This window comes from Acanthisitta chloris, unplaced genomic scaffold (assembly GCF_000695815.1).
Source record: "Acanthisitta chloris isolate BGI_N310 unplaced genomic scaffold, ASM69581v1 scaffold15001, whole genome shotgun sequence".
In the NCBI taxonomy this organism is placed as follows: Eukaryota; Metazoa; Chordata; class Aves; order Passeriformes; family Acanthisittidae; genus Acanthisitta; species Acanthisitta chloris.
This window is the reverse complement of record NW_008657747.1, coordinates 36,261-48,720: the sequence shown is the minus strand read 5'-3', so window position 1 is coordinate 48,720 and position 12,460 is coordinate 36,261. Positions and strand designations below refer to the sequence as shown.

The 12,460-nt window shown below is 39.0% G+C and overlaps 1 protein-coding gene across 1 annotated transcript in view; it reads left to right on the top strand.

Moving 5' to 3' along the window:
• The first annotated feature begins 264 nt into the window (after positions 1-264).
• LMO3 (LIM domain only 3 (rhombotin-like 2)) overlaps positions 265-12,460 on the top strand; it is a 48,143-nt gene continuing 35,947 nt past the window's right edge. The window contains exon 1 of the mRNA XM_009084844.1: positions 265-483. Within this exon, the coding sequence (XP_009083092.1) occupies positions 278-483 (206 nt within the window). The 5' untranslated portion in view covers positions 265-277. The remainder of the gene's footprint in view (positions 484-12,460) is intronic.

The window sequence follows — 12,460 nt, the reverse complement described above, 5'->3', positions numbered from 1 at the left end:
TTATTTCTTTTCAGCAAAGAGACCAGGTAAATGAGGTGTTAAAGAGAAGCTGTGGAGCCTAGAACAGTGGAAGTTTCTGCTCTCACATTTATCTTAACATTGTTTTCAGCTTGCTGTGGACTATCTAGGTTATTTTATCCTATCTACGCATTGCCTGTGAAATGAACTGGGTGTGGGGGGAGCAGCGAGGTGGAGGAAGAAAAGGGCAAGAGTTTTTGTACTTGAGAGAATATCTATTTTTACTCTTCTCTTGTCTTATTGTATTTCAGGTATACAAATGCTCTCAGTCCAGCCAGACACCAAGCCGAAAGGTTGTGCTGGCTGCAACCGTAAGATTAAAGACCGATATCTTCTAAAGGCCCTGGACAAATATTGGCATGAGGACTGCCTGAAATGTGCCTGCTGTGACTGTCGCCTGGGGGAGGTGGGCTCCACCTTGTACACCAAAGCCAACCTTATCCTTTGTCGCAGAGACTATCTGAGGTAGGTCTCGTCCTTCTTCCGTTCACCAACAAACTCAGTAAATCTGTTCAGCCCTTCCAACGTAGTTGCTATTGCAGAAGCAGTACCTGAGAGCTGCAAGGCTGAGTAGATGTGGAGGATGAGGAAACAAATACTGAAACATGGCAATAAAATTCAAATCTGAATCAAAAAGCACACGTAACCAGGCTGTGCAGGTGGTTGCCAGGTTTCTGATGCTAATACTGGTGTCCTGCGCTCTCAGGAGGAAGAGAGGAAATCTTCCCATACTTCTCACAGCACCATGTTCCTGGGGAGATTGTGATCTCCTACTCCTCCTAGCAGCACGGTGGTGGCAGGTGTGGTGGCCTCAAACTGCACCAGCTCCAGTGCAGGGTTTGAACTCTGAAAGTGAGGAGTGGTTCCCTTGTCTTTGCTTACTTGCTTTTGTCCGCTTAGTTTGCCAAGGGATTTAATTTGTCGCACTCAAACTTTTGTGAATGTTGTCATTCAGCTTTTAGAAGCTGGACCAAGACGCCCAACTGCCTTCCACATGCTTAATAATCATGTGGCTCATGAGCTCAGACCCTCCCTGCTCCTGATTTCCCTTGGTGGCCTGGGTGGGGTGCTGACTAACCTCTTGCCGTTTGTTAGAGGTAGGAAACGGTCACCTGATTTTCTGTTTGGTTTGCTTGTGAACCTATGTTCTCAAAAGTATTTGTGAAGTAACTCATAGCAGAGTGTTGGTGAGCAGCACCAGGACAGTTTATCTGCAGACTGTATGTCAATAAATAGGGCTGCTTTGCACGAGCTAAGCTTAATGGGGAAGTTTAGTCTCCCTGGGCTCTCAATAGTAAATAGAGAGAAAATGTTCCTCTGGGTGATTCTGAGCACATTTCCTATAGTAGCACCTTTCCTCCATTCCCTGCAGAGGGGGCCTAATGAGACTAGCTGCTCCAGGCTAAGGTGAACTTCTGGGAATATCTCCCCTGCCCCTTTAGTGAAGCCTTTTCCTTTTAAAGGGACATTGAATTCAGTAATACCTTGGGGAAAAATTAAAATTCTCTTTGAACATGTTAACTTACAAGTTCAGCTTAAGTCCAGGTACCAAATAGGAGGTTCTCACACACCAATCCCTTCCCAAGTTGTACAGCATGGGTAGGCTGGAACAGGAATTGAGACTTAAGCACTGACAGCTTTTGGGAGTTTGGCTCTCTACATTACAACCTCTTGTGGAACAAACACCTTCACAAAAGCCCTGTGCATTTGTTGAGCTGGAGCTGCAAGGCAGACCAGGTTCTTCAGACATGGCTTAGACTGCTTAGTGGTTAAAGTACTCTGCTACCTATAAAAGCTCTGAACTGAACCCAATATACAGTGCTGGGAATTAAGCATAGAGTCTGCGTCTTAAAGCCATTGTGTTAAAGTTGCCAAAGTAGTAGGTAACAAAACCTCACTTATAAAACCTGTTGGAACAGAAGGGAATTGTTGTATGTGAACCTAGGTCACTTGTGATCTTAAAGCGAGTGTCTATAGAGAGGGGTTGGAAAAGCTTCTAGGGAGGGGAAACAACATCCCAATTTTTAAAACCCATTTAAAGAATCTTTCTACAACAAATGCCTGCAGGAGTGAGAAAACTCTGCTATGGCTGTTTGATCCCAGCTCCAAATTTACTGGAGACTTTGAACTTACTGAATCTCCCAAGTGCTAGTGCAGCAGATCTAATGTTTTAAAATCAAAACCAAAAGAGATCTAGTAGCAGAGATATGAGCAAAGCATTTCCCTGGCACAGATTCATGCACACACACTGTTCCCCTCTGGTCTTCAAAGGTTTAATGGGAGTAAATACTTGGCTAATAGATTGTTGCAATTCAGAGAAAGGAGACTGTATTTTGTCTGTCATGACCGCATTTAAAACCAGTATTTTTGTTATTTCTTCATACACGACATTTACTTTTGCATCAGTGAAACCAGCACACATGAGAAATCTTATAATCAGTTTTCAGATGTTTCTGATTTTTGCCTCTTGATTTATCAAGTCTTAATGAGGTTATTTTGTTATGAGTTGTTTTTTTTTTAGTGATACTTGTGAGTGCATAGATTTAAACTTGGTATTTACACTAAACTTCAAACTGATGCACTTAAGGTAATTGCAGATAGTCATTTGCCTCATTGCGTCTTATCTACTTAGTTATGCAGTGAACCTATAAAAGTGATCTTTTAATGCTAATGTAGAAACTAGTTAAAATTTCTCTAGCTTTGTAGTCAAATAAGCTTTCATATTTAGCAATCCACTTGATATGGATTTAAAGAACAAATTGCATTGTGCTAATAACCAGATTAGGGCTCGAAGATGGTTTCAAACTATCTTTTTAGTTGTTTTTTTTCTTTTCTTTTTAACCATAAAGGGAATCTTTGCTACATATAAAACTGTTCTGGCTTCCTATTAATTTATGTGGTGCCCTCTAGAGGATATGTGGCTGGAACGATACTATAAAGAGTAAAATTGCTTATTAACTTGTCTCTCTGTGTTCATTATGCCTTTCAATAACCCAGCCATTCTACAGCTGCTACAAGCAATAATGTAGCCAGTTTGGGTACTTTAACACTCACGTTTAAATTCGTAAACTGTGTGATTGTGTCTTTGCCTGTTTGCAAAGATCCTTCCAGTATCTCTCATTTAGAGATGCCTGCCAAAGAAACCTAAACCCTCCCTCGGCCCTGGTGTACACTCCGGTGCTGCAGTGGAGCCCTGAGGTACCCACTTTGAGCTTCTTATAAATACTCTGTATCTTCAGAACTTCAAAACTTGCTTTGCTTTAGCTGTCTCCTTTGGTAAAATTAGTTAATTATACTATATTAAACCCTTTTTCTCCAGATTGGGAGGGATTGAGGGGATGGAAGGAATCTTTAATGAGGTAATGAGCTTGGAAGATGCTTTGGGTGTGAGAGGCTTTACCCTGGATTCTGATTCATGTAAGGAACTCCAGTGGTTTCAGAGGCGGCGTGTGACACCCAAGGGTATCAGGGTAGCCGCGGCAGGAATGAACTCCGTTTTGTTAACGAGGATGAGAAGTGACTTGAGTAAAGAAAGGTCTCAATGTTAGAAATAACACACTCGGTGAAAATGATATGCAGAGTATAATTCCCCTGCAGGCTTCTGTCTTCTGCTTATACACTCTTGGGTTAGAAAGTGAAGACTTAATTTAAGGAACTTAGGTTTACGCCAATATTTCAAGTCCATTTACAGTAAGTGAAATATGCAAGAACTTTTTTTTCCCTCTTTTTCCCTCCAGAGCTGTACGGTGACATCTTAATGTATCAGCCTATCCTGCTCTGTCCTCTCTTCTGACTGGCAGCATGTCCATTTACAAGCACAATATTCCCTTTGAAATCTGTCATTACTGCCATTAATGACCAGTCATTATGTTAACAGCCCTTGGGCTGTTAACATGTCAAACTGGTTGTTAACTGGAATGTTATTACTTATTTAAACTGCAGGTATGAGTTGTGTGAAATGTGCTTTGGTTGTGCGTTCTGGGCTGCTCCTGCTCAAAACAATAGGGAAACAGCAGAGCCTTCGCCTTTGGGGTGCCAAGGGATTTGCTCTCTGTTCCATCTGCTCATTTGATTTCTGCATATTTGTGAGGTCCTCCTACCCCTAGGCAGCCTCCTAATTTCAGGTGCAAGTGTGTGCAATCCTGTGTCTTAGCCTGCCTGCAAACAGGCAGCCGTGGCTGTTTGCAGATGCACAGCAATGCCTGCTGCACGTCTGAGATGAATATCTGCCCCCTAAAAGTGTGAAATGAAAGACCGACAATTACATGTAACTCAGTTGTATTAAATAATGAGCTTCCTCGGATGCAGCAAAAATATGAAAGTACAGCTGTGCTAAGCTAGTAGCAATGTAGGTCAATCACCCTTTTCACTTAGGTTTTTAACTACGCAAACCCTGCTGAGCCACCAATGACTACAAAGTGCTGTTTCATTCCTATTTAATTTTGGCAGCATTTTACTGAAGAGCAGGCATTCATGCAGCTAAATTATCTTTGCCGTTTCTGGTTTTAACTCCAGCTCCATGACACTAAATGTTGGAGTGCATATCTCTTAGTAAACACAAAGAATATGGTTTCTGATATTTTTTTTCTTCCAAATCCATCTCTTAACATGGAAATTGAATTAGAACTTTTATTACTTTTTGCATAATTTCCCTAGCCAGGCAAGCAAGATCACAGGAAAAGGATTAACAAAACTAATATACCGGGGTGGAATTTTTGCCCTTAAACACGTCTAGAACCTTATTGAGGATGGGGAGGATGATGACACAAAAGTCTACACCCCTCACCACCCAACCTTGGTATTGATCTTGTTTGCAAATACGCTGCAGACTTTAAAAGTACCACAGAACTGCTATGAAAATGAGTAGATCGCTATTCCTAAAGAAAGGGACAGATCATGTTGGGTTTTTTCTCTTCTCACTTGCTGATTGAAAGACCAGAGAAAAGCCAAGTTTTTAAAACTGGATATTGGAGGAGATCTTGTAAATAATGAGACATGACTACACAGAGTAAAGTGTTCAACAATAAGCATTAGAAAGATGCTGCATCTGTAAAATATTTAGCTCGTGAAAGGGTGCAGACTGAAAAGAGGAGAGTTTAGGAAGCAGCTTTTTCCTGTACAATTGCTCACACTCTAAAGAGAATTATTATTTTAAAAAATTATTGCGTAGGAGTACTTAGAGAGATTTAAAATGTCTCGTGGCCTTGTGCCGATTAGCACATCCCATTTCTCTCTCATGGCATGGAAAGTGTTGCAAACACCGAAGATACCAGCTGTATAAATGCATGTGTGAATAGTCTATATGGATATTTTCACAGGTAGTGGGTAAGGAAGTGTTTTCAAAATGCCACCTCAGTATGCTTCTTGCCCAACTTGATTAAATAAGGGTAGAGCTTTAAAGATTGAAGCACTCAGAGTTTTCAGGAATATTGAGGTATTTATGGAAGTGAGGCTTGAGAGCTCCACTTTCTTCACTAAACCTTTTTAGAACTGAACCCACTAATAGCCTTGTTGCAATGCATTGAAGAATTCAAGTGACTACTAGTTTGCAGGAATATGCCCTAAAAATACAGGTGCAGGTGTAGCAATTTATTTGTTCTGATTTTGCTGAGTGCAACAAATGTTCTTCTAAATTTACATTAATTGTGTCATTTAGCATGTCTTGGGGAAAAGAAAAAAAGCAAGAATACTCTCTTCCACTAATTGCCAAAGGTTTTGAAACCCTCCAAACACCTTAACAGTTGTTGAAGGGATCAGGAGAGCGATGCATGTGCGCAAGGTTAATCCACCCAACTTGCAAAGAATAATGCTTTTGATTTAGTTACACTCTGGCTAGTTTAGCTTGTTCTTATTTTAGATCATCTGTGATAGCTTTTAATAAGAAACATTCAATTAAGCTGTTAAAATTGGTGTTTAAGTCATGTTGAAATGCTGCAAAATGCGTGCGCTCAAGTTTGAGGCTCTTCAGTAGTTCCATGTGTTTCCCTGTATCTGTGGTATTTTGCTTTAGAGCTGCCAAATTTTTAATAATTGTGTTATTTTTAGTGGCTTAAAATACACAGTTTAATTTCCAAGAATGTGAATGTTCCCTCTTATAAGGCTTCTTGAAAACCAGACTCTTCTTGCATGTTGTCAAAATACCTCATTAATCCCCTGGAAATGTTCAAAGAATTTCAGGAGACTTTTGAGATGAAAGTACAGTGCCTCTTAGAGCCTGTCCTACAGCTCTTCATTACACCACTACACTACGGTGTATTTTGATGGAAAATTATTTTACTACAAAGGTTTTGCCAATACATAGCAGCTCAATAAAGCTTAATAAATGCAGTGATTTGGAGGCAGCCTAAATAATTCTGCAGTGCCAAAGGATAGGATAATGTTCGTGGTGAGAGAACAACAATTCTATAGGTCTGCTCAATATTTTCTGTAACCTCTTCTAGAAGAAATGCAATTTTCTTGCTTTCTTCCTTGCTGAATTTTTTCTCAGAAGCAACTTTGACTAGTGGATTTTATGAAAAAATGTTTAAAAGAATGCCCAGATTAACGTTATTTACTTCAAGAATAAATATTATCAGCTACATTACGACATGTGATTTGACATCCAAAGTTTAATTGGAAACTTTCTTCTTTCTTGACCAGAAGCATACATGAAACAAAGCATCTCTGTATAATGTAGTAGAAGAATATTTAGTTCTAATTGCCTAGCATAGAGATGCCTTTAAAAAGTTCTGATTTCTGCTACATATCTGTTCCTTAAAATATATACATATACACATATATCTGTTTATAAAATGTTTAATTAGTTTGAAATTTTTAGTAATTTAGGTTATGTTTTACCCAAAACTCAAAAAAAAAAAAAGTACAACCAAACCCAAGTCTCTATTATGTAATTGAAAGAAAAAGTCTATTACTGAATTTTGGTATTTGCTATTCTGTATTTTTCAAGTCTTCCAGAAAATATACAGCATTCCTTCTTGATGTGAATGTTTGAGTAACCTGTAACAATCAAAATGGATGACATTGTTACACACTTTTTCAGCCCTCCTGGCTTTAGAAATTGCGTTCTCTTTTAATTTCTCACAGAAGTTCAAAATACTCATGGTGGATTTGGAAATCAAAATACACAGTATACAATACTGAAATGTTTTGTAAATTCAATTGGTCTTAACTATCTCCATCCTTAAGAATCCATACTTTGGCAGTACCTCACTAAATGTGTTTGAGGTGTTTGAGGGCTAACTTCTCAATTCCTTACTATGATAATAGATGATCTTTTAAATAAAATAGTAATAGTTATATGCTTTTTTTTTTTGTTTCCTGGTTAAAATATTCTTGAAGTTTTTCAGACACAGTCTACCTTCTCCAAAAGCTTTCTGTGTTTTACACCTCCTTCCCTGTAATGCCATTCTGGTACTATTATTTTACACCTTCCTCAGGCTGCTTCTTGCCCATCCTGAATCAATTGGCCTTTCAAGACTTGAGTCTCATTGTATCTGATTAGTACATATAAAAATGGCTACAGATATCAGTAGGTTCATAATTTAAAAGAGAAAAGGCTGTTTAAGTCATCCCTAGAACGTGCTGCTTTTTTAGCTGTATGTACGAAACTATCAAAAATTATCATCTTAGACATAGATTGCTCAGTCAGAAGTAGTTCAGCCCAATTTGTTCTTCAGTAAGCATTGTATCAAAATGATGTATTCTACAGCTGAGATACATTGCCAGCTCTCCATGCTGGGTGCTCTCTGCACATTGGCTTGGTATGATATCCACACACATATATTCGTGCAGAAATCAAGATGGAATTCTGCATCCTGCATTGCACAGGTACTTGCAAGATGATCGTGGTCCCATCTTCTCTAAACCAGTTAAGACAGACTTGAAATGAATGCTACCAATTAAGCATCTTGACAGTACCACGGCAATGGGTAAAGGTTAGTGTTGCCTTAATTTCAGCATGTGCTGAAATGTGGTGATGGTGTGGCCAGAACAATGAATTCACAACTCACTCCGACTCCACATTTGACATCAGAACCGCAGCTACCACCAGCACCTGAGAGCATTTAGCACCTATTTTTCAAAGAGCACAATGACCCCAATTATTAACTACAAAATATTTTCCTTTGGGATTCCAGTGAACCCTGTTTATCTAGTTTAGAACCAAACACAGCACAGGGAAACTTTTCACAAGCAGAAAATGACTACAGGTTCAGCTCTGGAATGATGTTCCTCGGGAAAACTGTGCTCTCGAGTGAAGTTGTATTGTGCAGTAGTGGAATTTAAGCCTTTCATCTTTTCTTTTGCAAAAATGATAATATCTTATGTTGGCAAAAAAGATGAAAGTGAAAATTGCACAACATGGAAAGATAAAATTATGTTAGGGACTATTTCAGGGATTTTATTGTATCTTTTCTACATTTGGGGCGGTGAGAGTAAGTGAGAATAAGTCAAGTTATACATTTGAATTTGCTGTAAGTGATGATATATTGGACAAATTAAGAAGTTACTATTCTACACCAGGCAGTAAATGTCTCCTTGCTCTTGTGTCTCTACTTTCATATCACACCTTCATTTTGAACCAAGCTTGAACCTTTGGACTTTATGGACACAGGAGTAATCACTTCTCTCTTGATATTATGAAGTTCAAAATGCTTCAGAATCCAACCTGAGTTTTGTTCAAGACAAGCTTCCAAGCCATAAATCTCAGCATCCACGGTCTCTTAGGTTTTAGCTTAGTGGTCAGTATTTATTATACTGTAACTGAACCGCATTATTGATCCACCTTGGGACAAAATAAATGTTATTTTATTTTATGATATTATTTCTTTGCAGATACTTGAAAGAGAAATACGTATTAGAGAAAACAAATGCAGATTTAATAATTAACCCCTTTTGTAAGTGAATCCACTCTAAGAAACAGAGGAATTTACTATTGCTGAATAACTTCTAAAAACAGTTCCAATAGCAACCACTGAACTTGGTTTTGGCTTTTCAATAAATTTTAAGGAAGGACTTCTAAGTAGTGATAGTTTAAGTGAGTTACAGGCTGCAGATTAGGGATGGTAATAACAATTGCAATCACAGTGAATTATTGTCTTACTTCTCATCTTCCGTCACTATGGTTGCTCCTACTTAAATTTTGTGGTTTTTTGAAGTCAGGACTGTTCAGAGCCACCACCCGTTCCAAAATTTGCCTTAAAAATGAAGATATTCTTTGTTAAAGACAATACAAAACTTAAAATCTCATCTTCCCACAAAGAAACAAACTTCATTTCTCCCTTTCTAATTTGTTCAAACAAGTTTTATGCAGAATTCAGAAGTTTCTAGGATTTGAGATTTGAGTTTACAAAAAAAATATCCCCCAAACTTGTCAAAGAAATCTTTATAAGCCTAATGTGTCTGTCTGGCTTATTCAAAGTGCCAGGAAGGGGAAGGACAGTCTCAATAACAAGCTACACTGCACTAGTTTTTGCTGCCCTCCTTATTTAATCTGTAATCTGATACATTTAAGAATTGCTTTATACCAAAATAACATTAAATCTAATCCTACAAATGTATACTACATGCTTGACTTGATGTACCCTGAATAATCCTATTGAAAGCTCTAGGGCCTATTAATTTCGAAACCTTAGCAAAGCCAAATATTTCGAATTGGAATGGCTTTGCCTGCAAACCCATCTTGAATCATTGTGTCCTTGTTTTCTGTGTGCTATGCAGCCATTACCCCTACCCACAGCATGACATCCCTCCCTGGCTCAGGAGAAGCTCAAACTCACAGCTCTGCTTTTGGCCAGGCACCTTGCTGCTGTGTCTAGGATGTCAATCAAAGTTTTGACACCTGTAACAACCTTGCCCTGTTACTCTCTGATGGAAAGGATGGTTATTTGTATGCTAATCCTGCATACCACTACCCCAAATCAAATTGCTAGGGGATGATTTAAGGGGCTAAATCTAGGCTTGTCTCTATAACCCACTGGCAGCTCGTGGGCTCTGCTCTCCACAGTTTTCCTGGGAGACAGCAGCAGGAGGTGGGACAAAACTTTGTTTAAAAGCCGTGAGATTTCGTGTTGATATTTGTGAATTTTGTGTTCTCAATTCAGTTTCTCTTTCATGCTCCAAAATTGTGCTAATGAACCTGTCCTGGGCACTTAGCAGCTTCAGGCTTCTAGAAGGATGCGTTCATTTTTATAAAGATATTGCATTCGTGTATTTTTGTGCTCTATAGTGTAATAATCCAAAATAAAAATTAACATCCGGCATGACATTGAATACTTACAACAGGGGGCACTGAAAAATAAATTAAAATATATTCTTTCTGCTCAGAATTTCACTTACTAAAACAATCTTAAAACCTAGAGGAAATGCTGCACACGCTGCAGCAAATGTGCTGGTTTTAATGAGCCTGGCTGTACTCTGAAGTTAGCCAAGAGCACTTCCCCCAGCACCTACTTACCTAATTCAGTCATAATGCAGAGTGAATTGCTAGAAGGAGAGTCAGTAAGCAAAAACAAAGAGAAACAACTGCTTGAGGAGCATACATCCAATGATGGGTGTCCTCTGCTCTTCTGAGGTCTTTCATTAGGATCCCCAATGTGTCCCTGTCAGGGTCCCAATTACTCTGTCCCCAGGTGAAGCACAGCCTGAGCATTTTCCTGTAATAGCCATAGCAGCATCTTACTTATTTTCCCTATTCCTTGTAGGTTCTCCTCTGATAATTACAGGCAAAGTATACATGCATGTTTTTTAAGACCACACCTGAAATGTGTGGGTAGGTGGTAACACCCATTGCAAATTCTTTAACAATTCAGGCATGAAATAGTTTGAAAGTGAGCACAAGTACAACCTCTCCCTGCTATGGTAAGCAGGTGATTGCTTTCATCCACTTCTTTTCCCTCCTTTTATAAATATACCTCCTCTGCTGTAAGATCCCTGAGGTTTACTCAGAAAAAAAGCTAGTATATATTAGTAAAATTGACTGTAATTTGTCAGATTATCAGTCTTGATAGGAATGCACTGTGTCTGAACAAATAACTCCAGACCCAACTATCCCAAGGAATCTTATTATTAATCACATAGCCTCACTAGGTTGGCAGATAAACAGTTTTCTTCATGACCTGTTGAAAAAGTAATTTTTATCTATTTTATATATGTGTGTGTATAAATATATGTGTAAGGTTGTTTTAGCAGACATACAACTACTCTATAATTTCCTTGTCTGATGCTTTCATTTTAACCACCATAAATCCTTTGCTCCTGAAACCCAGTTCTTTCTCCTCGTGAGCTGATCCTTCTGGTTTCAAGGTGTGCTTTTTGAAAAAGTTAGTTATTGCCACTAACTCCTACGTGCCTCCTGTTTGGCTTATTTGTGCAATACTGTCAATATTATATAAGTAGCATAGTGTTGCTTTTAGCAGAGTATCAAAAAGCTGGTATAGGGACAAGGGTTTCTTTTCTTAACCCCCACTAAAAAAAAAAAAAAAAAGAAGGAAGAAAAAAAAATGGAATGGGAAGGAAACCAATTTAGAAATTAATTGCAGAAAAATCTTGCCTAAGTGGAAAGCTGTGATTATTGTCACCATAAGCCTGGAAACCACTACTCCTGCAAGCCACTCAAGAATGAACCCTCTTGCCTCCCAAACTTTGAAGACCTGTTTTATGCATGGTTTTAAGCACTGCTTCTTTTGGCTCCTTAAACTCTATCTGACCTCTTGTGAAACGAAATCTAACCTAGACCTGGTGTGCTTTTCTGTTCAGAAATGGCATTGAAGAGCACATTTCCATAGCCTATGTGCTACAGGAGCTTCCAGCAATGCTTTGCTTTCTGGATTGGGTGGTGACCTCCAGAGATGGCATCTTCCTGATAGCAGGAATAGACCAGATATTACCAGTTTATTTGCTGTCTACTACTTGGTTCATCACAGCAAAATCCCCCCAAACAGTCCAATGTACAAGAGTTACTGCTAATTCAGCCTCACTGCAGTGTTTCTTGGTGAAGGCACAACTGCTGATGGGTAGAGGATTCACTGCAAAGTCCCTTCTTCCAAAGTCCTTCACTCCAAGTCCCTTCTTCCTTCTGCTGTGTACGAGGGGCAGGAGTAGGTAGTTCTTATTTGAAGAAGATGGAGAAGCAAAAGAGTTAACAGCTACACCTTGTTCTCTGCTTTCCATGCAATTTCAGAATGCTGTAAGATGACAGATACGTGCCGCTGGTGTAGGTGGCTGTCCTTCCTCATCAGCAATATTTGGGAGGAAAAATTATTCAATTGCAAATTCAAGAAAACTTGTCAAGAGGAGACAACATCAGTTGTCTTTAGATGGGACCCCTGATTTCTGTTCCTAAAACTAAATGCAGCCACCAAGACATCTGCATCTGGACAGATCACTCTTCCGTAGATTTGTAGTCTTGCTGTCAGTTTTCCATCCTCCCTCTGCTCAAAATGAA